Source organism: Pteropus medius, unplaced genomic scaffold, assembly GCF_902729225.1.
Source record: "Pteropus medius unplaced genomic scaffold, Ma_sr-lr_union100, whole genome shotgun sequence".
NCBI lineage: Eukaryota > Metazoa > Chordata > Mammalia > Chiroptera > Pteropodidae > Pteropus > Pteropus medius.
This window is the reverse complement of record NW_024344378.1, coordinates 42661263-42688815: the sequence shown is the minus strand read 5'-3', so window position 1 is coordinate 42688815 and position 27553 is coordinate 42661263. Positions and strand designations below refer to the sequence as shown.

At 37.6% G+C, this 27553-nt stretch overlaps 1 protein-coding gene across 2 annotated transcripts in view; it reads left to right on the top strand.

Moving 5' to 3' along the window:
* The window catches only part of DNAJC12 (DnaJ heat shock protein family (Hsp40) member C12), a 31088-nt gene extending 21237 nt beyond the window's left edge, over positions 1 to 9851 (top strand). The window contains exons 4-5 of one of the 2 annotated variants that reach the window (XM_039871930.1): positions 4197 to 4454; positions 9381 to 9851. In XM_039871930.1, the coding sequence (XP_039727864.1) occupies positions 4197 to 4454; positions 9381 to 9449 (327 nt within the window). In that variant the 3' untranslated portion in view covers positions 9450 to 9851. The remainder of the gene's footprint in view (positions 1 to 4196; positions 4455 to 9380) is intronic. The other variant, XM_039871931.1, reaches the window with a different exon arrangement.
* The last annotated feature ends 17702 nt before the right edge of the window (positions 9852 to 27553 follow it).

The following is a 27553-nucleotide window of genomic DNA, read 5'->3' as shown; positions in this document are numbered from 1 at the left end:
TTGCTCTTGCGTTAGTCCCGCGTTAGTCGTTTGATTGAACTACAAAGCATGAGAGGTACCTGCATAGAAGGTTAGGTACAGTTTGGATTTTTCCCTTGTATATTACTTCTCCCCCTTGTATATTTCTTTAATTGGAATCAGCAGATATGGGGGTCTGATAATAAAATACTTTATTCATAAAGAGGATGGATGAGTAAGACTACTATCTCAGAATGTCTATTCCCTGAGGATTTTCAAAGCATTTACTGTAGGTGAATCATTAGTCCTCACCACTCATCTAAGGCAGACTGTAGACATTTTTATTTCAAGGTGGAAGTACTGAGGGACAGAATTAATACATCGTGTACAGGCCATCTTGCTGACCTGTGACTCTTACAGCTCACATTTTCAGCTCTCTGGGCCCTGAATTCTTGATTTTCTTACTCTTTGTTTTTCACTAACCTTCCTAATATCCTTTCCCCTCCATGGAGGAAGCCGCTGGCCAGCTTTGCTATTCTGTGTATATGCAAAAAACCCAAAAAGCCAAACGAACAAAATAACAACAGACCCAAACCAACCAAACCAAAAGTAGGTTATTTTTTTACAACAGCTGAGGCCATTGCCTCTTTTTAAAATTATTTTCATTTTTGAAATAAAGCCTATAGAAAAATGTATAACACCTACATTTACAATTTAGCAGATGGTTGTGAAGTATATACTCTTTAACCATCTCTCCCAATACACACGTTACTAGCACCCAGAAATTCCCCCCTTATATATTTTGGCAATCATAACTGCATTTAATTTTTAAAGTCTAATTTTTTCTAATTGTTTAAACTGTTGGGAAAATTTCCTGAGGTATACAGAAACTGACCTCTAAAGGAGAATAGGGCTCAGAGACTGAAGAAAGAGGCTGACAACTCCAGAATTAAAGTTTATTAAGGAAACTTTTGGACAGAAGCAGAGATGTCAGCAAGACGTTGGATCTTGGCAAACCAAAAGGGGATGGAGACTTGACATACACATAGCCTCCAGGAACACCGGTGCTTCTAGCCAAGTGGCACAGGCTTGTTGAGAGCTATATATTCCAAGACAGGAAACAACTTATTGGGCCTATTTATCCATGTAAGAACATTCCTTTAGGCAATACGGGCACACTCCTTCTCTGGTGAACGGAAGTCACTGAGAGCTACTTGCTTCCTAGGATGGCAGGTCAGTCATATCAAGCACTAGAAACCATTTTGCCTAACACTCATATAAAATCTTGTCATAGAAAATTTAGAAAATACCAATGAATAAAAATAAAAGAAAAACATAACTTTATAACCCTGCCACACGAAGATAACCACATTAACATTTTGTTGCATTTTCTTTCAGTGTGTTCCGCCCCCCTCCCCCATTCCCCTTCATTGGTTAGTGTGAGAGCCAATTACTTTGAATGGTGGCAGTAATTGCTTTATGGGATGATTCTTGGATCTTGGGGTGAGTGGGTTGATTATTTTTGGAGAAGGAGATTATGAATGATGCTCTTTTGCAGTTGAGAAGAGAGGCTGAAGGTGGGAAGAGTGGCTTCTTTGGTTGCATTAGGGCAGAGGCCTTGAATATACTTATGATTTTAGGGCATGTACAAGGTCACATGACCCTCTATTTTGTCTTTATGTCTATATTTTATGTATATGTATCTACATATATATTTATATATCTATGTTTGACTCTATCTACCTTTTAATACAACTATCCAATTAAAAAAAATTGTGACGAACAGATTTAAAGGATTCCCAGAAGGCACTTTACTCCTTTGCACTTTCATTTTCTTTTTGGTAAGGTGCTACTACTGGTTCCTGGTGTGAGGACAGTGTTAGTGATATTGAGGCAGGTGGTACGAAATTATGGGGTCTCCTTAAGCTCTTTAAGATGCTGGATGCTGATGGACACCCCCCTGGTTGCTTGGTTGAGACAACTTGGCTATGTATACAAATAATATCCGGCCACTACCTCCCTAAATTGTTTTGTTTAAATTGGTAAATAAAGTGGTGCTCTTAGACAGAAGTTGACAACCCTGGTGTTTTAAGATAGTTTGGAATTTCCAGAAAAGAAGCATCCTGTAGATGAAAAGCGAGATGCTTGTCGCATCATGGGGCATGTGCATAGCTTGGCAGTGGCCCCTTCCCTGGTTCTGGCAGTTTTTAAATGTCACAACTTCTGAACTTATTCAATAAGCCTTGGACTTCAAAAAATTAATGTTTTGGTTTGGTTTCTTTGCTTTGCTTTTATCTGTCCTCCTCTCGCCCCCCTCCCGTCCCCGGCCCCACACACAGGAAAGTGATATTCTGGATATCAGGAAAATAAAGTTATGTTTATTATTTTGGTTGATGCTAGGGCTAACTATTCTAAGTAAAATATTCTTGAGACAGCAAACTCTCAACCTCTCTTTCTCACTCTGTATTCATCTATTCTTCCTCCCATTCATCTACTCATCTATCGAATTTTAAACATTTTAATAAGAAATACATGTACAGGACACAAAATGGAAAAGGTACAAAGGGTCTATGGGGAAGGGTATTCCTATCTTTTACCTTTGTTCCTCGGCCCCCCTGACCTAACAAACTATCCCATTTTGAAGACCCATTTTTGATCTTCCCCTTACTCTAGACACTACCATAAGTAGCCAGAGTTACGCTGGGAAAATCACACAGTTAAATCACTGGGCAAAGGACCTCCACTAGCATATTCAACACAATTTGAGGATATCAGGTTTCAAGGATTTTGGACCTTGTGTATGTCTAAAGATATAAGTTATACCAGAAATTATTGGCCAATACCTGATACTCTTGATTTATGGGCCTTGATTTCTTGAATTGTAAATTAAAAATATAATAAAACCAACACACCTTTGTTTAAAAAAATCAAAATAGTACGATAGAATATATAGTAAAAAGTGAGTTCATCCTTATTCCAGATCCCAGTTCTACCCACCTATCTCAGGAAGCTACCACTGCAGTTTCCTGTGTTTCCCTCCAGAAACCTTCCATACAGTGTACGCATACACATTCATATTATCCTTAAAAAAAAAAACAACCCATACATGGAAATATATTTAGAAAGCTCTCCTTATTTGTAGGTAATTGGACTTGGAACCAAGTTCGCCTAAATTTAATCCACTTAAATTTAGGACAAATATTTCATAGTAAATATTGATTGAATTCCTGCTTCATGCCATGAATTTTCTTAAAGAGAAGATGTATAATCCAGAATTCTAATATTTTTATTGCCAGAATTCTAATGCCAACTCTGCAGTGGTCATGGCTGGATGGAAGGTCACAATAGTAGTTACAATAGTTATAATAGTAGTAGGTTTAATCTCTGGCATGGCTCAAGACACATGGCCTCATTTGTTTTTTGGTTGTAAAATACACATAACATAAAACCCACTATTTTAACCATTTTAAAGTGTGCAATTCAATGACATTAAGTACATTCACAGTGTTGTTCACCCATCATTACTACCTAGTTCTAGAACTTTATCATCACCCCAAAAGGAACTCCGTACCCTTTAGCAATCATTTCCTATTCCTCTCTTCCCAGCTTCTGGTAACCACTAATCTGCGTTCTATCTGTATGCATTGATCTATTCCGGATGTTTCATATAAGTGGAATCATACAATATGTGGCTTTTGTGTCTGGTTTCTTATCTACATTGTAGTACTCCATTCCTTTTTCATGGTCAAATAATATTTCACTGTATGGATACACTTCATCGATGTTTACCCATTCATGGGATGGAAATTTGGGCATGTCTACCTTTTGATGTTTGTAAATGAACATTCCTGTATAAGTTTTTCTTCGAACATCTGTTTTCAGTTCTTTTTGGCATATACCATATAGGAATGGAATTGCTGGTAATTCTATGTTTAAATTTCTGAAGAAACGTCTAATTCTTTGAACCTCTCTGATGCTGGTCCTTCTTCTCTATACCATAACATGGATTTCTCCTTATATCATTAGTCTTCCAAATCAGGGGAGATTAATTAATTACTATTTGGATTAACTGATTAGTATCCATTAATCAATTAATAGATATTAATCAATAGTCAAGTCTAACATTCTGATAATTAGCATTATAATAGTAGGTCAGGGGTTACCACATATTAAACTTTAATTGTAGAAAACTGTATAATATTGATTTTATATTATATGTCTGCTTTTAATTAATGTAGTCAATGCACTGGGCTGTCAAAGGTAAAAAGGATCTAATGCTGAAAGAATCTGACCAGACTCATACCAACAAGTTTGAAAACGAGGAATGGAATGAGCAAAGAGAAATAAAGAAGGAAGAGCTGGGTTCAACCACAGAGAAAATCGAGCAAAAAGAATCCGAGTCCCTGGAGAAGTCATTCTCCCCACAAAATCCAGATTCTTCAAGTAAGTCATCTCATATAGCTTTGCAGAACAGAGGAGGTCTGAGTCTTGCCAAGGTAAGGATTGGTTTGGCACCTGAAAAGACAGTTACTTAGCATTGACATGGAAACTAGAAGATACATTCCTTAATACATTTCCTGGCAAAGGAAACTGAGATATTTCTGGGAGCGTTTTCCTCTCCTCTGAATTAATGCCAGCTAACATTTGTTGAGTGCATATTATAAGCAGGAATGCTTTTACGTATATTATTTTACATCTATTATCTCATTTAACATTAATTTTACATATATTAATTTATTTAATCCTCAGTACTAAGTTTGTGAGGTTGGTACCAATATTATTTTACAAATGAGAAAACTGAAGCCTGGGGAGGTCGAGTAATTTTCTCAAGGCTATATAGCCGGTAGGTTGCAGGGCAGGGGTCTGAATTAAAGCAGTTTGGCTTCAGAGTCTGTTTCTCAGGCACTACCCTGTCTTGGGAAGGTACCTTATCTATAAGTAGCTCAGTAGATATTCTGAATCAGTTATAGAGCCACTGAAGCAGGGCATTAGGGACGTTAAACTCCTGGCTCCCAAGCTACACATCCTAGCTCTACAACTTATCACCTGTATTACCTGGTAAACGTTACTTAACTTCTGTAGACCTCAGTTTCCTCATGTGAAAAATAGAGATCATAATGGTACCTTCTCACAGACTTATCATGAGAAGATCCAGGCAAAATGATTCGCTTATAGCAGGCCCTGGGTAAACGTGAACAATTATTATTTCTGTTTATTTATCTAGCGATCCCACTGTGTTTGTCTTGTATAGATAGGTGTGTAATGTACACACACTATAACTGTCCTTCAAATTCTTATTTGATTTTCAAGGTTGTGATACAACATCTCATTAGATTTTAGCCTTTAAACAGAAGATTCCTGAACATCTTTGAACACTTATTTAATCAAAGGAAATAATTAAATAGTTTGTGGTGAATTATAATCTTTCTAGACTGTAGTCACATCAAATCTCTTTGGGGAGAACTTTTAAATGCTCACTATTTGTGGGGAATATAGATTCTTAGAGTTTGATTCAGGTGTCTCTTATGGTTACCCAAGAGATCCTTTTGTAGTCTGTACATTGATTGCATCAGCCTCATAGCTGGAAATAGTTATAGCAAACTGATGAAAGCAGAAACGGGAATGCCAGCAAAACAGAGTTTTAAGCAAACACACACAAACACCCATTGACATGCACACACAGGCAAACATGCAAATATTTTTCCACTCAGCCTTGGAATGTTGAGATTGTCCCTCCATAACCCCTGCCTGCCCCATCCCCCATGACTTTGTTTTGGATTCACACTTAATCTGAGTTTACCAGACTGGAGGAGTTGAGACTCAGGCATTATGCTGAGACTCCGCTTGAATCCCTCTCATACGATTCTCTGAAATTTTCTCTTTTAAAAAAGTTATTTAGGTATTTAAAAAACCCCAAAATAATGAGCTTGTCATTAGAAAATTCAAAGAATCATATATAAACAATAACTTAGGGTCTACCCCAGTCTCCCCGCTTTCTCTGCTTCTATTTCCTGTCATAACCAATGCAGATGCCCAGATGTGTCTCCTTCCACACTCTTCTTCATTCTAATACAAGCGTATGTAAGTATAGTATATGTTGACTTATGGAAGCTTTAAAATAAAGAACGGCAATATACTGAGCACATTCCTCTGTGTTACACAGTGGCTAAGAGCACAGACTCTGGAACCAGATCCCAGCTTTTCCGCTGATGAGTTGTGCGACCTTGGGCAGGTGACCACGGACGAAAAAAGGGGTTCTACGGAAACTAAGCTCACAGTGATCTGATCATAAATTCCTAACCGGACAGGTCATGGTGGGCAGTCTCACCCCAAGCATATAACTTCTTTAGTAAAAGGCTTATCTTTGCCTTAAGCAAGCCCTGTCCATGGTTTCTGTGCATCTAGGTTAACACACCTTTGAAATGCCTCTTTCAGACTCCTCCTAAATCATGACCTCCCTCAAAAGAGCACTTAACCTGTAATCCTATCTCCACCTTGCTTTCTCCCACCTCCATGTAATCTTTCTTATTTCTCTCCTTAATCTCAAATACTTAAAAGAAACTGCAGACTGTTATTCTCAGAAGCATCTTTCTCATTCTGTTGAGATCTTGCTTTCAGGTGTATCTTCTGTTTAACTCAAATTTTTATAAAAATTCTCTACAGGTATGAATGTTCTTATGTTGACAGGGGTTAACCTCTATGTTTTTCTTATCTATATATAATGGTTAAAATAGTAGTGTGTACTTCGCAAGGTGTTTTTGTGCCGGGTGAAAAATTACTGCTTGGCTATCGCCCATGGGAACATAGGCTGTCACCCATGGGAACATAACGTTCTAACAATAAGCTTTCTGCTTCTGTACCCCCACTTGCACAACCTACCTGTGGGTTGACAGTTAGTAAATAGAAGAAAAATAGACTTTTGTGTTAAGACAGAATGAGGAATGGGATTTAGGGCTTAAAAACCCTGTACCTCTACATTTCTGGGCTGCTTAATTTGGGGTCTGCGTACCCCTGGCAGACCCAGCTGGCTGAATAAAGAGCGTGCTTCCTATAACTCACTGGTTTCTGGTGGTCCGTGTGTCTATCAGGGGCTGGCGGTCACAACATTTTTTTTTTTTTTTTAGTAAATAATATTTTAAAATATTTAAATGATAATTTTTTTTTTAGATTTAATTATAGGACTTCTCCCTGGACCCTTACATTTAGAATTAACTCATTGTTTTTAAAAGCTGATAAATATTCCACAGATCTATCATAATCTATTCAGGATAAGTTGTGATGCCAGCTTGATGCCCTTACTGTGGTGGGGGAGTGAAGTGGAGCGGGTGAGAAGAGGGAGACTCATTGTTCTGAGAAGCTGTTGTTGGAGAATAAGAATGATAAAATTTTGCCAAAGGCTCATTTACCGGTATTTTCTTAATGTTATTTAAGAGACTATTGGCTGTTCTGAGTAGGGCCTTAAAATTGGAGTTTAAAATACCAAAGTGCAGCTGCATGATTATTTATAATTTATTTTGACTGTAAATTTTTATAACATCAGCATTTAAGAAATATTATTCATGTCAGCTTTACCAAGCCCTCGAGGGCTTCTTAAATAATTTTTCAGCAAATTTTCTCAACCAGTGCTCAATATTTACTTTGGAGTTTGCCTTTTGATGCCTCTTCTGTGATCAGTAGCCATCAAATAGTCCCCATCCTTCTGACTCTTAATTACCAATAAAATATGGAGCACAGCGCCTGAAAACCGGTGTGCAAGACAATCTCACTTTTACTTCTTTCTGTTTAGATATGCAATAAATGTGGCTTCTGATAAATACAAATTTAGAATTAGATAGTTTTGTATAACACACTGGAGTAAAAACAACAACAAAAAATCAAACATAGCAGACGCTGTCAATGTGGAGTCATGTCCTTTGGGCATCTACCTTCCCTATTGCTTCTGTTAGCCTCTTGCATTCAAATTCTTGTCTGGTTTAGGGGCCTATTTCTAGGGGAACTTAAACTAGAGCACACCTTTTTCAAACTACAAAATAACGCCTGTATGTATAGAGATGTGAGAAAATATGATCAAGCAAAAGGATTGAATTGCAACTTGTTATTTTAGCACTTAGAGAACGTATCTATTATTGATCTTTTGGTGTATTTTCATATATGTTAGTATACCTAAAACTAAAAGGATCATACTGTACATATTTTGTGTGTGTGTTTCAATGACAGGTTGTCAGAAAGAATTTTCTTTTTTGCTCTTTTCCCAATGGAAATTCTTTAGATTCGTTTTCTCTGATAATTCTAAAAAAAGTGCAAACAGATCCTGTTTTCCTGAGATAACCATTGTCAACTATTCTGTGTATATTTTTCCTGACTAGATATTTAGGTACTATTTAAAAATATCATTGGAAGCATATTTTATATATTATCCTGTAAGTTGCTTTGTCATTATCAATATGATAAAAAATGACACAAGGCATACTTGTTCATTGCAGAAAAATAAAATACAGATAAACAAAAAGAGGATAAAAAAGTAAAAGTCACATCTATTTCAAGTATCCAGGGATAACTACTCTTAACATGTAGAGTAATTTCTTGTAGACTTTTAAAAACTTTTATGTAAATATTCATGTAAATAAGGAACTTAAGAATGAGATCATACTGTCTACACTGTTTCTAACTACATGTCACTTAGCAATATGTTGTGAGCATTTTTCTGTGACTGTAAATATTAAAAAATTATTAACGACTATATTAAAATCTTTCAACCAACTTTCCGCTACTGAAGATTTAGAATGTTTCTTGATATTTAAAAACATTTATAAATAGTATCGTAATAAACATCCTTATGGTTAAAACCCTTGAGCACATCCATGATTATTTGCTTAAGATAAGTTTCTAGAAGTAGAATTATTGGGTTAAAGGTTTATACATTTTAATGAGTTTGATAAATATTGCCAAGTTGCCTGCCAGAAGTTTTGTCAATTTACACTTCCTCTAGTAGAAAAGGAAAATGACCTTTAATTTTCAACAAAATTATTTATTATAATAAAAAAACTTACTATCATGGAATAAATTATTTGTATTTCCAGGGATCCTTTGCCATTGACCTTTTATTTTTGGCAGCTGTTTGAAAGTTGTTTCCAATTTCTTTGCAGCTAAAATTCCCACTACTGGAGGCATCTATAAATATCTTTTAATATTAAGTTTAAGCATGCGAGGTGCTTCTCATCCATATAAACTAGTTCCTTTTCATAAGAATTCTAAAGTCTGCTTAGGTTAATCAGTTTCTATAAGATATTAATAGTTCATACCAAAGACTTACCCTTACATTTTACATATTGCAGTGAAATCTTATCACCAAGCTGTTTTACTATTACAGGCTTGATTTCTTTGTTCCTACCTCTGATCTTAAAATTTCCTTTCCTTTAAAGGTTTTTCAGATGCGAACTGTTGGCACCTTCGTTTTCGCTGGTCTGGGAATGTTCCTTCAGAACTCCTGAGGAAATTCAGAAACTATGAAATATGAAATGTCTGCACTCTGTAGGAGAGAAAGCAAACAAGATTATCTCCTGTGCTTCCAACATAGTCTTTGTTCACATCTTAAAAATGTCATGTTTATGTGTCATGTTAGTGAGTCCTGAGTACCGACTGATTTCTCCATCTTTGAACCCATTCTCTCAATGTTTTTCAAATGAGAAAAATTTCAGAAGACAAGTTTCTATGTGTGTTTTCCTCTTTATGTTATTTATAGAAATCCATTTAAAAAATTGATCTCTGGGGCGGAGGGGGGAGGTAGACAGGGTAAGGGGGTCAAATATATGGAGGTAAGAGAAGGACGAAGTGGATAAAGAGGATCAAATATATGGTAGCTGAAGGAAACTGGGCTTTGGGTGGTAAACATACAATAGAATATACAGATGTCAAATTATAATGTACACCTGAAAATTATAGAATTGTATTAACCAATGTTACCCCAATAAACTTAATTTAAAAAATCGATCTCTATATTTAAATATTTCGTTGCTATATGATGATCTCTATTAGTGCTGGATGTATAAGAAATGTTTTCTGACTCTGGACTTGAAATCTGAAGTTACTTGTCTAAACCCCACAGAATGAAATAATTTCCCCAAAGTTCATAATGAATTTATAATTCAACTATATTTTGAAAATAATTTGAATAGGTATTTCTACTTTAATTTTAATAATTATAAATTTAAAGGATTATTTATTTGAGGAAATATGTTTTTACCAAATTTCTTCTGATATATAGCAAGAGATCAGATATTTATTTTCTTACAGTTCGAAGGCTATAAATCTAAGATCAAGGTGTCTGCAGGTTTGGTTTCTTTTGAGGCTTCTCTCCTTCGTTTTCATATGGCTGCTTTTTCACTGTGTCTTCACATGGCCTTTCTCTGTGCCGCACGTTCCACATCCCCGGTGTCTCTATCTATTTTGTTTTTTTTTTTTTAGGCAAGGCAACCCTTGGTTGACCTCACAGATTGCAAGGACCTTGTCATCTTACAATCCTTTAATTTTTAAAATTTTTATGCCTATAGCACCTGGTCTTCCTAGGTGGTCTCCTATGCAAGTACTAACTAGGCTTTACCCTGCTTAGCTTCCGGAATCAGACGGGATTGGGCTTGTGCAGGGTAGCATGGCTGTAGACCTCTATCTATTCTTATAAGGTCATCTGTCGTATTGGATTAGAGCCCCACCCTAACAGCCTCCTTTTAACTTAATCACATCTTTAAAGACCTTATCTCCAAAAAAGTTTACAGTTTGAGATACTGGGAGTTGCGACTTTAATATATGAATTTTTTTGGAACACAATTAAGTTCATAATATAAGTGAAAACTTTTTTTAAAAAACAAATACTATCCCGTGTTCGTTCTCTTAATTTTATTTGAATTTTTACTTTTTTGTCGAATACAAAAGTTAGGGCCAGATGTTTAAAGAATTATTTCTATCAATATTTTATTACTTCAGTAAACTGTGATTTGGGTTTGTTACCGTATCTGCATATTTTACTTCAAAAATAGAAAATAAATGAAAAAATAAAGCATGTTAAATTAATAAAATGAGGTTTTGGACTACAATTGCCTGTCATAATGCCTGTCTGGCTCAGGTAGGCACACAAATAAATACTAGATTTTATAAGTGAATTTGTAAATATAAGCATCGGAGTTTTAACTTTTTCTCTCTCCCCTGCCCCCCACTGGATTGTCTGATTTACAACACTGATGACCCTTAATGACTTGCAAAGGGAAAAACACTCCCACTCCCATGGTCCACTCTGCTTTTGTTACAGGCGGATTTCCCAATTATTGACAAGACTGAAGGCCAGCTCCTGTTTGCTTTTCTCTTTCGAGGGCCGACTTTTCTCCAATGGGAGTTAATGATGGGTCAGGCTTGTCCTAAGCACTTTATATACTTGGTCCCGTATATAACTTAGCAGGAGACCTTTGTACTTAAACACTTAAATCCCCTCCTGAACTCAAAGTTTAAAAGGGAGGGGACTGTGCTTTGATATCAGTTATTCTCTTTGAATGAAAAATAAAGGGAGTCTATGGCCATGCCACCCCAAACAAGCCCGGTCCTGTCTGATCTTGGAAGCTAAGCAAGGTCGAGCCTCGTTAGTACTTGGATGGGAGACCACCTAGGAAGACCAGGTGCTGTAGGCGTGAAAAATGGGGGGGAAAAAAAAAGGGATTGTAAACTGACAAGGTCCTAGCAATCTGTGAGATCACACAAGAGTTGCTTTGCCTAAAAAATAACTAACTAACTAACTAACTAACTAACTAACTAACTAACTAACTAACTAACTAATAAAGGGAATATTGGAAAACTTTTCTTCAATAATTTGAATTCCCCAGTGTGTCCAGCACAATCGCAATTGGTATGTGTAAAACACATTTTCAAAGCCATTTATTTTTGGATTTTGGCTCAACTTCATGGCAGAACAAACTGATTATGAAAAGATAATTTTACATAAAGCTATTAAGTCAGTTCTAAATGTTGAAGATGATTAGTTTCTCTCATATTTGATAATGAGTGAATGAATGAATGAGGCACATATTACTTGAGAACATTATCATGTGCTAAATATTGTACTAGCCCTTGTGTAGTAGGATATAAAAAGGCTTAAGTCATGTTTATGCTTCAAGTAGTTGATAACTTAGTGAAATAAGACAGTATCTGAATTTCATGATTTAAAAGGGGCATGTTGAATTAGTGTAAGTATTTAACATGCTTAGAACATGCCTGGCACTCAGTAAGCACTATGTGTACTAGTTACTATTCTTATATCTAATTATATGTTGTCTTGTGATAATCAGTGAACAGAATTGTGGCCTCCTTTCCTCCTCAATCTCTTTTCCCCAGTACGCCATCTCAGAGGCACTGTTTTTTGCATATCTTTTCATTAGTATCCTGTGCATTACACACATATGTGTGTTTCTCTTCTTTTCTTTACGCAAATGGTAGCATGCTATTTACTCTGCTGCATACCTTCCATTTATTCAGCTAATCTTGAAGATTTTTCCATTTTAGTACATAAATGCCACTTAAAAAAAAATCCTGAGTAGGTTTTATTTGTCACTATAAATAGTCTGAAGTTTAAACAGCTTCTTGGACTGGGGGCTCATCTCCATCAGTCTGTTCAGCTTTAGCGCCTGTCTCATCCCCAGTAGCTTTTCCAGAACTGCTACCTTCATATGAACCTCCTTGAGTTTTCCCAATTCAAATTTAGGCTTCTTCACATTTTGACTTTTCTAACAAAGACGTCATAGAGCAGATAAATAGATTAGCAAGGCTATTCTACATCTTTTCCAATGCTATCTGGAATCAATTTATTGACCACTTCTCTCAAGTCACTTGTCTGCACTTCTTGGGTCATGATTTTCATTATCTTTTTCCAGATGTGGCAGACTTGTTGATGCTGAGCATAAGAATCAGATTGTTGCGTTTGTGTGTATGTGTGTGTGTGTGTGTGTGTGTGTGTGTGTGTGTGTTTTTGTAAAAACAACCCAGAATAGACAAAGCAAATAGTCATCAGTAGTCTTGTCATTAACATGAGCTTCGATCATGGTCTGCCATTTTTTGACTGTAGAGTACATTTTATCACCAGTAAGATCCATGCCATGAAAACTAGTCAGGCAGTTTTTGCCCTGAACACCCTCAGTAATTAAGCTTGAATTTTCTAAATGAAACGTCATCATTCTGCAGATCAGCTAGGCTCACTTCAAAAACACGAACCTTGAGACCATCAGATGTCACTTGGTTCCTGGAGTTCTCATGACTATGTTTTCCCAATATTTCTTCCACTGAACATAGCTAGTGCTTTCATATTATACCAATCTTAGAAAATCGGTTAGCCACTTTCTTCTTGGCTCTCTTTTTGCCACGTTTTGTAAGCAGTTGTTCTTGCCAACTGCCATGGTGCTGCCTAGGGAACCAAAAGGGCATAAATGCTACTTTATTCTTTTTATCTGCTTCATGGCATTCTACTGTGTGGATGAACCATAATTTATTTAACTTGTCCTCTATTGATGCTTTTAAGTTTTACAGTTTTTACATTTTTTTTTTTGAAATCACAAATAACACTATAATGAATAGCTTTATGCCATAGTATTTCTTTTATGTGAAGTATTCTTGTAGGGTAAATATATAGTACTGGAAATAGATCAGAGAGTGTATATGTACATTTAGAATTTGATCATTGTCTTTTTAAGCAAATAACAGTGCAATTTGGCAAGTTTCAGAGATCTTAGGGCCGTCGGATTAGAAAACCCAGAAAATAATGCATGTTTATTGGGATTCTTGCTTTTAGGTTTTTTTTTCCCTCTAGGCTAGATTTTGTTGAGTGGCTGGCTCAGTTTGAAACATTGTTCTTATGAAACAATTTACCCAGCACTTCTCCTAGCCCCTGATGCCAGGGAGTGCCCATGATATAAAGCAATGGTAAAACCAGAGCACACTTTTCTTCTGGTATCTTCCACAGAGACCGGGAAGAGAACAGCATGTTTTGTTTTGGGGTTGGTTTTTTTTTTTTTTTTTTTTTTTTTTTTTTTTTAGTGTTATGGCTTCTTGCCTTCTGGGTGTCCTGAAATGTTGAAATACGATTCTGAAACAGTTTTGCTCTTTTAAGTTAAAGGGCAACTCAACAGAGCAACTCTGGAAAACCTAGGTAGAATTCACAATCTCTTAGGATCCTAAATAGTTTCTAATCCCCAGTGGATATATACCAGCCTGTCAAAAACATGCCCCTTGATGAACAAATTAGAAATGCAAAAAAAGACTTTGTAGATAATTCTTGTAAAGAGAGAGCTGGAGAAGGGGAAGATAGGGTTGTTTTCCTGCTTATGAATTTTCATATCCTTTCTGTGCCCAGATCTGATGGTGGTTACAAGATTAATCACAGCAGCAAGTGTCGATGACTAATGCAGTTATTGAAAGAGGTTTTTAATTTCCTGGAGGCAAACACCATTACCCGCCACCTCCATATCACAGACGAAGAGATGCCAGGACTATGAGGGAGTCAGTGATGGAAGAAATTATAAAACTGATGCAATTACTAAGAAAATGATGAAATGTCTCACAATGAAAGGCTTCAATTCCCTTCAATTTCAGGTTTTGAGATATGCATCAGCATGACTGTGTCTTCCAGTATTATTACTTCTTGAGTTTCTGTGTCACCCTCATGGTGGGAGAATATTTTGCATCAGGCAGCACATTCTTGTTCTTTCTCCTCCCACCCAGGCTGTTTCATTTCTTCCAGTATTTCTGCTTTGATAATTTCTTGGATTAATTAGCTGTCAAGAGTGAATATTTTCGTAGTGGAATCTAGGTGAGGTTCATGGAGCACTAGATCTTTCTCTGTTTCTCTGACCTACTGTGGGACATAGGGACAATTACTTGAGCACTCTGATCCAGTTACTTTCTACCTGTGGCTGCAGGTAAGAATCTCCCCTTCACAGAACACAGGGCCTTCCCCCAGGCCCAGACCCAGGCCCAGACCCAGGCGCAGGCCCAGAGTTAGCCTGTTTAGGGCCCCCAGTGGGGCCAGGACAGTGTGAGAACTGATGAGGGGTGTGTAGCCCAGCAACAGATGGGAAGGGTTTGTGAGACAGGGAAGGCAGAGACAGGGAAGGCTGTGTGTCCTTCACCATCCTTTCTAACAACTCTTGCTTTCTTACAGTTCTTTTAAGGAAAAAGGTTAGAGATAGAAAGAGATTACAATTAAGTAGGTGTATCTATCACACCCGCTCCAAACACATCAATTATCTTTTTACATTCAGCTGAATTCCATGCCATTCTTGATAGCATCCCACCTCTGAAGATAACAGTGATTTGTCTTCAGAGTAAAGTATATTAAATATACTTATATTTACTATATTAAATATAAATAAACTATATTAAATACTTTCCAGCTTGTTAGGCCATTAGGGAAGGATCTAAAGCAAGGTCTAATAATAATAATAGTAATAATAATAATAATAAACATTATTATTATTATAATTATTACTTCTACCTTTAACAGTTTCCAAAGCATTTTTTTTCACATATCTTGCTTGTGCCTCACAACTAACTTATTAGCTTGAGTAATTTGTAACTTTTGTTATATTCTGAAAACAGCAATGGAATGAAACATTATTTTACTTTTTCTTAAATTATTGATTCTCAACCTTGCAATCTCCTGGGGAACATGAAAACCCTGATGCCTGGGTCCTACCCCAGAGGTTCTGATTTAATGGGTCTGGGTGTCCCATTTGACAACTCCGGGGTAATTCTAATGTGCTTCTAAGGTTGAGGACCACAGTGGCTTAAACTAATATGAATTATAGGGAAAATGGTTGACGTCTTGACGTCATCATTCCTTCCGTGCCACTAGTTATTTCCGGGGATCCCATGACTCCAGGGGCACTCCATTAGGGCTTCCGAACAAGTCCACGAGCTGCAGCCACCGCTCTTGCTGCACTGAGGTCTCTCTGGTCGTCTCCAGCCCACGAGGCCGCTTGGAGCGCCCCTTGTGGCCACTGCCGGGCTCTGAGCACCTGCTGGCTGGAAGAAAGGCCTCTGCCGCCGGCCGCTTCCTTCCTCACCAGGCTGTTTTGAACAGTTTCCCACCTGCTGGGACTCTCCCCCTAAACAAGGGGTTGCAGATCCTCACTGCCGGCCGACTAAGCTCTTTCTGACCATCCTTATCCTCTCTCACCTTGGTTTCACTTCCAGGCCTTTCCTACCCCAGCTGTGGAAAAAGGAACACCTAGGCAAAATGAAGGACAAAAGGTTATGGGGTGTGTTTGTATGAGGGGAGGGTGATGGGTCTCCACCAGTAATAGCTAAAAATGCTCAGTTTTAGAAATTCCATCGATACTTAGACAGTAAAAATATGGCACTGAAAAGTTTAGAAATATAAGCCAATGTGAAGGTTGTTCATCAGAAAATACTTAAAGAGACGTAATTAGCGGTGTGACCTTAGGCAAGTTCTTTTACTTTCACTTCTCTGAGCCCATTTCCTCCCTTGTAAAATGAGGAAATGTAAACCTTGTTTTACCAGGAAATGAAACAAAACCAGGAAGATTGTGAATCAAAACCAGACTGTTCTGGTTTTGATTATTCTCTTTTGGTCTAAATTCAAGAAATCATGGAGTGTATTCATTAAGGCAAGGATACGACAGTGGCAGACATCCATGGCGACCTCGTTCATAGTGTAATGTGAGGGGTTAAGAGGGTGGCTCTGGAGATAGCACTTGCCACCTGTGTAGCCTTATGCAAATTCATTAACCTCCTAGTGCCTCAGTTTCCTCGTCAGGAAAATGGAATAGTAACTACCTTGACACAAATATTAACAACACTAGCAATTGGGAAAGAAAATCAGAGTGACTAAAACCTGATCACACACACACCTTCCCATTCTCTAGAACAGCGCTTCAGCATCATCCAGGAGCTTATTACTAATGCAAATTATTGGACCTCACCCCAGACCTACTGAATCAGAATCTGTGAGCCCAGGAATCTGTTTGGAATCTCTCTGGAATCTCAAGGGGCTTCTTATTTATGCTAAAGTTTGAGCAGCATCATTCTAGAATCTTGCTCCCCAAAGTATGGTCCGAAGCTGGGAATCAGTAGCATCACCTGAGAATCTATTAGATGTACAGAATCATGTACCCTACTCTGCATCTGCTAAATTGTAATCTGCGTTTTAACAAGATCCCCGGGTATTTCTTTGCCTATTAAATCTTGGGAAACACTGCCCTAGAACTGCATCTTTCATACATTAGCCGCTAGCCATATGTGCCTGTTAAAATTAAAATTAATTTGAAATAACATTAGAAATGCAGTTCCTCAGTTACTAGCCATATTTCAAGTGCTCAAAAGCTATATGTGGTAACTATAGTGGACAGTGTAGATTATAGAACATTTCCATTATCTTAGAAAGTTCCGTTGGAGAGTGCAGCTCTAGAATAATCATTACTATCTTTTTAATTTTTTTAATTTTTAATTTTCGTAATCACAGGTCATCTAGGTGGAGCGATGGCCTGGGACAAGTGTGACAAATGCTAATGTTTAAGAGCCAGGCAGGTAAAGAAAATGAATGAAGTAAGCTAGTTATAAGAGAACCAAGAACACGAGCACAATGCTAAGTGACCAACAACACTCAACATCTATGCTGATTGACAATAGGGAGTGCTGGGGATTGTAGTGACTGGGGAAAGTATGTTCAGATCCAGCTGATAGTTACCATAGAAGAGGCTAGGCCCAGACTAGGCTAGATAGTTCTCTTTTTGTTTAATAAGCTGGAAATCTGGATTTTTAAAATATGCTTCTTAATTTTTTTTTATTTCTACCTTTTTTTTTCTGGCTTTATTGAAATAGACAATTAGTTGCTTGTATTTATACTGTATAATTCAATGAGTTTTTTCAATTATAGTTGGCATACAATAATATGTTAATTTCAGTTGCACTGCATAGTGATTAGAGATCTATATAACTGACAAAGTGATCACCCCACTAAATCTAGTACCCCTCTTCCCCCTTACATATTTATTACACATTATTAACTATTTTCCTTATACTATACTTTATACCTCCATGTCTATTTTGTAACTATCCATTTGTACTTCTTAATCCCTTTGCCCTATTTCGCAGTCCCCCTAACCCCCTCCCATCTAGTAGCCCCAAAGTCTTCTCTGTATCTATGAGTTTATTTCCATTTTTGTTGTTGTTGTTTATTTTGTTCTTTAGATTCCACATGTACATGAAATCATGTGGCGTTTGTCTTTATCTGACTTATTTCAGGTAAAGAAATAACCTCTAGGTCCATCAAGGTAATATCTTTTTCCATCCCCTTCCTTTTAGTCTGTGTGTATCTTTTAATCTGAGGTGAGTCTCTTGTAGGCAGCATATGTAGGGGTCTTGTTTTCTTTTCCATTCGGCCACTTTTTCTTTTGGTTATAGCACTTAATTCTTTTCCATTTGAGGTACTTGTTCATAGGAATGCAGTTATTGCCATTCTTTATTCATGTTTTTGATATATGTTTTTTCTTCTTAAAGATAAAGTCCCTCCAACATTTCCTGTAATACTGGCTTGGTGGTGATAAATTCCTTTAGGTTTTTTTGGTCCAGGTATCTCTTTATCTGTCCTTCGACTCTAAATGATAGCTTTGCTGGATAAAGTATTCTTGGTTGTAGATCCTGGGTTTTTCATCACATTGAATATTTTGTGCCAAGCCCTTATGGTCTGCATAGTTTCTTTTGAGAAATAAGCTGCCAGTCTTATGGGTGCTCCCTTATAGGTAACTAACTGCTTTTCTCTTGCTGCTTTTAAGATTCTCTCTTTGTATTTAACCTCTGACATTTTAATTATAATGTGTCTTGGTGTGGGCCTCTTTGGGTCTATCTTTTGTGGGACTCTCTGAGCTTCCTGGGGTTGTATGTCTATTTCCTTCACCAGCTTAGGGAAGTTTACCATCATTATTTCTTCAAATAGCTCTTTACTTCTTGTTTTCCTTCAGGTACCGAAAGACACAGATATTTTTACATTTAATTGTGTCCCATAGGCTCCTTAAATTATTATTATGGTCTTGGCTTCTTTTGTCTTGCCGTTCTGATTGAGTGTCCTTGGCTTCCCCATCCTTCATATTGGTGGTTCGATCCTCTTCTTTATCCATTCTGTTGATCCCCTCTAATATACTCTTCATCTCATAATGTGTTCTTCATTTCTGACTGGTTTCCTTTTATAATTTTCATTTCCGTTTTTATGTTTTTTATCTCTTTGTTAAAGTTCTCATCAAGTTCATCTACACTTCCCCTAAGTTCATTGGCATCTTTATAACCAGTGTTTTGCACTCTGCATCTGTTAGACTGCTTGACTCCATTATTCCTGGATCTCTTTTCTTTTCTCTCGTATGGTTTCGGCTTCTTTGTTTTCCCATTTTGGCTGCCTTTCTGTATTTGTTACTATGTACTAAGCAAAGCTCTTATTAGTGCTGCTTTGTATAGTAGATGTCCAGTGGCACAGTCTTGAGAGGGGTTTAGCTGCAGGCCCTTGTAAGTTCCTGGTGTCCCCTGTGCAGCTGACCCGGCGCTGTTGCTCAGAGCAAACGGGTATATCAGAGTGGGTTTATTACTGCGAATGTCCACTCAGCCCTTTAAGAGGTGTCTGCAGCTGCTGGCTGCCGCAGCCTCTGTCTCATTCAGCCGCTAGGGACTGTCGGCCTTGCATCTTCCCCCGCTCTGAACTTCTACTGTTGCAGAGTGATTTCTTATTTCTCTCTCTAATTGTAGGGCTTCTGCTCATCTAGAACCCAGGATACTTTGCTTGCTGTTTGCTCCATGTTTCTTTCACAACTTTGATGTGGTCACAAGGGGGATGAACAAAGCCTCTATCATCTACACCACTTTTTTTCCTCTCATGATTCTTAAATTTTGATCAAAATTTGAAAAATGCTCTGCTGGCCAAAGAAACATTCCTGGAGACCTGCTTTGACCTCGGTGCTGTGACTTGAAAATTAAGCTGTCTGGTTAAGCCTTGCCAAGGTCAGTAGTTTCATTTGTGTATATCTTCCTTTCTTCCTCTATTTCTTTTTTCTTTTCCTCTTTTGAGCTCATCTTTGCTTTCCTTTCCTTTTTTTCTTTTCTTTCTCCTCCTCTAATATATGTGTACACACACACACACACACACACACACAATATATGTTTTATCCAGTAAACATTTATCGAATGTTCTCTATGTACCATACACTATGCTAGGGACTCAGGCATGAACCAACATTGCCTCTCTCCTCAAAGAACCCACAGTTTAGTGGGAGACTCAGCCATGAGTGTAGATAATGACAGTACATTGTCTGGAGTGTTGTAGCAGAGGTATGTACAAAGCCCTGTGGAATGGTAAATAAAGGAGTAAGTCAAGTTTGAGGGGTTAGAGTGGTGTTCACACATGTGTAGATAACTGAGTTGGGTTTAAAGTCGTATAGGAGTTCTCTAGGCTGAAGGGCTGGGATAGGAGTAGGAGTAGGAGTAGGAGTAGGAGTAGGAGAGGGTATTTTTAGTAGTGTCAAGAACAGCTTGGAGATCTGACATGGCTTGGTGTGTTTGGAAAGAGAAAATTTCAGGGTGGCTGATGTGTAAGGTATATAAAGTTATTTACCAAACCTTCTTGTTCTTAAAAGTTTCCTAGACACGTCCCACCACTATTTGAGCCACTACCCCTTACCCCAAGGCTTCTCTCACCACAGCCTTGTGGCCCCTAGATCTAAACCTTCTTGAATCCCTCCCTCCAGCCCCTGCTGTCTTTTCACTCCCTTCTCTCTCCTGCCTACATCTCCCTCCATCCACTTAAAATTCAGAGTCCCTTTTACATATTCATAACCATTTGGTGCTCAACCAACCAGGGGAAGAATGGGATGCTGAGATTGTTAACTCACCACTAAGAAAGTGGTTTAAATGTTAATAATTTTGTGATCCTTATTTGAATCCTGATTCAAACAAAAGTGTTGAAAAATGGAGAAATTTATAAGCTGAAAATTTGAACACTAACTGGATATTAATGATAAAAATTTTTAGGTATGATAATGGTATTGTGGTAATATTAAAACAAGTCTTTAGAGATTAATCATATATTTATAAATGAAATGATATGAAGTCTGGAATTTGCTTAAAAATAATATAGGAGGGGAGAGGAAGTGGATGAGGTACAGATGAAACATGATTGGCTGTGCATTGATGATTGTTGAACCTAGGTGACAGGTACCTAAAGGTTCATTAATTAGATTCCCCATTTCTGTATGTGTTTGCATATGTATTATGTTGGAAATACTCTATATTATTGGTTGAACTGTGTCCTTCAAAAAGATATGTTAAAGTCCTAACCTCTGGCACCTCTGGATGTGACCTTATTTGAAAATAGGATCTTTTCGGACAAAATCAAGTTACAATAAGGTCATTAGGATGGTGTTTTTATAAGAAGGGGGAATTTTATATGGTCAACTAATATTTGCAAAGGGAGCCAAAAATACTCAATGGGCAAAGAATAGTCTCTTCAATAAATGATGGGAAAACTGGATAACCGTATGAAGAAGAATGAAATTGGACCCCTATCTTATACCACTTACAAAAATTAACTCAAAATGGACATTGTTTTGGCAATGATTTTTAGATATGATACCAAAAGCACAAGCAACAAAAACAAAAATTAATATATGAGACTACATCAAACTAAAAAGCTTCTGCTCAGTGAAATAAACAACCAATAAAATGAAAAGACAACCTATGGAATGAGAGAAAATATTTGCAACTTCTCTTAAAAAGTTAATATCCAAATTATATAAAGAACTCATACAACTCAATAACAAAAAAACAAATAATCTGATTATAAAATGGGCAGAGGAACTGACTAGACATTTTCCAAATAAGACATATAAATGACTAACAGGTAAATGAAAAGGTGCTCCTCATCACTAATCATCAAAAAAAAAAAAAAAAAGGCAAATAAAAACATAAAAACCACAATGAGATATCTCACAACTGTTGGAATGGCTGTCATAAAAAGATAAAAAATAATAAGTATCAGTGAAGATGTGGAGAATAGGGAACTCTTGTGTACTGTACTGTTGGTGAGAATGTAAATTGGTAAACTACTATTGAAAACAGTATGAGGGTCTTCAAGAAATTAAAAATAGAACTACCATATGATTCAGAAATCCCACTTCTGGGTATATATCCAAAGAATATGAAAACAGGATCTCGAAGAGATAACTGCTCTCTCATATTCATTGCAGCATTTTTCATGACAGCCAAGATATGGATGCAACCTGAGTGTCTGCCAACAGATAAACGGATAAAGAAGTTCTGGTATATGTACACATATTATTCAAGCCATAAAAGTGAAGGAAATCCTGCCATTTGTGACAACATGGATGCACCTTGAGGGCATTATGCCAAGTAAAATGAGTCAGAGTAAGACAAATACTGTATGATCTCATTTATATGTGGAATCCAAAAATGCCAAATTCATAGAAACAGAGAGTAGAAAGGTTATTACTAGGGGCTGGAGAGTCAGGGAAATGGGAAGATGTTGGTCAATGGGTCAAAACTTCCAGTTATAAGATGAATAAGTTCTAGAGATCTAATGAACGGCATGGTGATCATAATTAATAATACTGTATTATATACTTGAAAGTTGCTAAGAGAGTAGATCTCAAATGTGCTCAGTAGAAAAAAGAAATGGTAATTATGTGACAGGATGGAAGTGGTAGACGTCATGGTGGTCATCATTTCTCAGTATATAAGTGCATCCATCCAACACATTGTGTGCCTTCAGCTACACAATGTGCTATGTCAACTGTATCACAATGAGGATGGAAAGAAACAAGAGGGAACTTTGGACAGAGGCAAACAGGGGGATTGCCATGCGACTGGCAGAAGCAGAGACTGAGGTGATGCAGCTACAAGCCAAGGAACTCCGAGTGTTAATGGCCATTTGGCTGTCACTGGAAGCTAGAGAGAGACAAAGAAGGGTTTTTCCCTTGAGTCTTTGGAGTGAGGATGACCCTGCTGAAACCTTGCTTTCTGGTGTCTGGAACTGTAAGACAATAAATTTTTGTTCGGTCAAGTCACCCAGTTTGTGGTTCTTTGTTATGTCAGTGCCAGGAAACAAATGCATTCCATAAGAAAAAGTTAAAATAATAATATTAATAATAATAAATAATAAAATAATAAATACTTCCTTAAACTCATTTCCTTTTTCTTTCTCTACATGTAATTTTTTTCCCCTTCTTTAATTCCTCTTTAATTCCCTTCCCCCTGCCCACTTCCACCCCTGACCTGTGGATGTTGCCATTTCTCCTTAAGAACTGGATCTTTTCTCTTCAGTAAAGTGAGGGGGTTGGGTTATACCAGGAAGTCTTCCTTGCTCTCCTGACACTGGCTCAGGTGCTTCTACAGCCCCCAAATCAACATGCACCTACTGTACCATGCAGCACACCACCTTATCATTGGTGGCTGTCTATCGCTACCACGCGGTTGTGAGCTCCTTGAGGCAGGGACCGTCTTGTTCATGACTGGATCCTCTGGCTGAACCCCTGACCTCACACTTAGTAGCCGCTCAGTGAACATAGCCTGCCACAGCAACATTATTTATGCTAAATCTATCTGAATGTATGGTAAAAATTCTCTTTCAGAGAAATAGAGAAGAAGGTATTTGCCTTCATGTAACTGTTTTAACTCTTTACTCTGGGTTCTGCCAAGTTCTGCTCTTTTATATCCTATTTGGGGATCAGTCTCTAAGAGCACCTCTCTCCCCCACCTAAGGCTTCCATCTCACTATGCTCTGACATTGGTATTTATCGAGGACTTGGAAGAAGAATTTTTCTTTATTCAAGGAAGACATCAGAACTACAGATATGTATGTACTGTTGCAGCTCTGAAGAAAAATTCATTGGTTATGCATTTGGTACAACGCCCAAAACTGTGCTAAGGACAACTCAAGTGCTTGCCCAGGATAGATTTTTTTATGTGTCAAAAGTTTTATGCTTTTTAGTGGTGAAAGTTAAACCTTACAACTGGCTTCAGTGAGGAAGCAAGAAAGTGACACAGTACTATGGGTATTTATCAAAGACTTGGAAGAAGGATTTTTCTTTATTAAAGGAAGACATCAGAACTGTAGATATGCATGCACTGTTGCATCTCTGAAGAAAAATGAGCCAGGTAAAGCACTTTGAACACATGTAAGTTGGTTTCTGCAGTGAGTATGGAATGAGATCTTTCCTTAGGAGTGATTCCATTTCTGGATAAAGGAGAACTTCACAATGCAGTTACCATGTGAAAAAATGTGAAATGAATATTTAGTGGTTTTAGCAGAGTGATATATTAAGACTTTGGCATTTTGGTCAACTAGTCTTACAAAAAGCCTGGCTATTTTTTTACAAGGTGATTTCTAAGATCCTTTTTATTTTAAATGTCTATGCTTCTCTGAGCAGAATTTTCCTATTCTACTTTCAAAATTATCCAAAGTATGTTCTAAAAATTGATGGAGGATATGACAAAGAAATGTAAATATATTCCCTAGCAATATATTCACACAGTCCCCTAAAAAAAAGTTCTTCAAATCTATAAGCTCCAGTACAATTTGTCAGATGGCCACAAGATGGCAGCCTTGGGCTAATAGTAGAAGAAGGGTCCACCCGAAAGCATTTGCTGGTTGCTGTGAAAGTGCAAAGACTCCAGATCTGCTCATTTCTTTACCTCTGTACCTCTACAGTATGGTCAGCTAATATCCTTGTCTACCACAGACATTTCATGAATAAAACCTAGAGGGGCCTGCAGAAATCGTAAACAATCCAGCAATTCTACAAGTTGCTCCGAAACTGTGGTCAGAGGTAGGATGTTAGGAAATAGTGATTAGGAAGGTGTTACAACACTGAAAATGCAAATTAAATATCATCAATGATGTTTTAATAAATTAGTAGTCTTCGAACAGGGTAGGGACAGGTGGTTTTGTTGGCCACTGTATCCCTTGCATATAAAAAAGTTGCTACACATTGACCACCTTCTCCACCCAATCCTGGTCTTATTTGTATAATTTCTTCTGCAATGACAGTTGTGGAGAATGGGCCCAGAAAGAAGCCTTACTGGATTTTACTCCCCTCCTTCCCATTTCTAGCCTCATTTCTGCTCCTACCTTGAATATGTTTAGTATAAATATATTTCCTATCCCAAGAATTTGTACATGTGTTTCACAAATTGTGGTCAAGAGACACCCCTGCATCTCAATCATTAAAAAAAGTATAGCTTACTGGGAACACCTCATATCTATTGAAACAGAATCTCCAGCAGTAAGGTCCAAGGATCGTGTTTTTAATAAGCTCTCTTAGGCTATTCTTCTAATGTTTGAGAACGTCTGATATATAAAAAAAAAAATCTCCCACAGCCTTGGAGCCTGGTAGGTCAAAGAATAGACTTCCTCAAATAGCCTGTGAGATAAGGAAAGAGAAAGAAAATGATAATGATAATGATGATGATAATAATAATGTCTAGACCATAATAGACCCACATATATCTCAGAATCAGTCAGTCAAAGCGAGCTATCTCCAATATCTCCCAAAGCGGATGCTGAGCCATCATGTTTGCCAACAAAGATTGGAAAGGAACATGTATTAATTGCTGTTATCATTCGGGTTGCATTTAATTTTGCTATAGTTATTTTAAATGCTGGAACAGGGGAAAGAAGAGTATTAGGGGAGGGGTGGATAAATCTTGTAATCTAATAGAGTTATACACTTTCCAAAAAAGTAGATATTAAGAGCAAAAAGCCTCAGCTTGAAATTCATTAGCCTCTTTCTTTTGAAAATGCTGTCTTACCACCATGATGCTCAATTGTTTTCAGTAAGGATTTCCCCAGGGGTCAATTTGAGCCGCAGCTTGAGGGACCAATAGCTGATTTGGTAGAAAGTCAGAAATTGAACAGCAAATACAACTGGTAAACAAACATATGGTAAAACATAGAAACTCTACTAGTAATCAAAGGAAAGCAAATTAAATGAAAACAAAGACTGTGGTTACCTATTAAATTAGCCCAAAAAAGAAATGTTACAAGTGATAATACTCAAATGCAGATGAGGGTTCCACGATCCCAGCTTTCTTATGCATGACTAGTGGCACTATACAATGGTACAACTCTTTAACAATCAGTTTAGGAATGTTATTTAGAGCCACGGAATTGTCTATGTCCTTTGCTTCAATATTTCTATTCTTAGAGATGTAGATACTAAAGAAATAGCAAAATATGGAAAAAAGCTTATATCTCAAAGATATACATCACAACACTATTTAACATTATTTAGCAAAAAAGGAAGTAGCCTAAGTATGCAACAATTGCTTCATTAAATTTGATGCAGTTACTGTGTAGTCTATTATAGAGCCATTAAAAATCATGATTATGAAGACAAAGACGCAGTGAAAAGCTTATGAAATAGTTTTAATGAAAAATATAAAGTATAATATGTATTATATTATTTTCTGTGCATCTCTATGTCTTCAATAGTCAATAATTTAATTTTTAATGTAACTATATATATTAAACTATGTAAATATAGGAAGGAAATGCACTAGAGTGATAAAGTTGGTATGTTCAAATGCTGGATTATGGGTAATGATTTTTCTTTTCTGTTTTCCAAGTTTTATGTAAGGGAGAATCCTGGCTATCTCCTTTTGCCTCTTCAGACCCTCCCTGTGTCCTGTCCCCAGCTGCAGAGGTTGACCAGTCGAGTTTGGCTGATGGGAGGCCCAGAGGTAGAGGGAGTAGGGAGACCGAGGCCCTGCCGCTCCTACCCTGCAGGGGTCCCCTCGCATTGCTTGTGTTCCCTCAAGGAAGATCGCTGCTTCTCTAGGACAGCCCTCTCCTCAAGACTTTCTTCTTCTGGGTTCTGGTGGCCCCTCCCTCCCCTTTTAGGGGTGGTGACCGCTTTGCTGTCCCTTTTAGTTTCTCTACTCCCTCTCCATACCTTTGTAAATAGTCTCTTTATTAAACCTATTTAAAATTGTCATAAATTGAGTGTGCCTTCTGTTTCCTGATGAGCTACTGACTGGTACTGTATTAAGCATGCCTTTTTATTTTCTGTATTCCTGATGCTTTGACATTTGGCATCTTACTGACCCTGGAGAGAATGCCCCTTCCAGGGCTGGCCAATTCCTAGAGACCATAAACAACTCACCCACAGCTGTGCCATACATATGCAGTGAAGCAATCCTGAGCCCACAGCTTCACCACTTTTTTTCTGGAGTTCTTACTCTCAGGACACTATTCTCCCGCCCTAATTGCCCCAAGGTCAGGTACCAGACAGCTGGGGACAACTGATGCCCCAGAGCCTGCTGAAATCATTCAGACTAGCCAGTCCTAAAGCTGCTTCCCCTGCCTCCCCTGCTGCTTCCTGCAGAAACCGAATACTCTAGCCCACATTTCCACTTTGCTTCCCCAACTTCCAGACAGACTGGCGACAGACCCGGTGTTTCCCTGCATTGACCCCTCTGGCCTGGCATGCCCCACTCCCCTTGGGAATTGTGTTAAGTAACAATTTATCTTTTCAGGGCAATCTCCTGATCT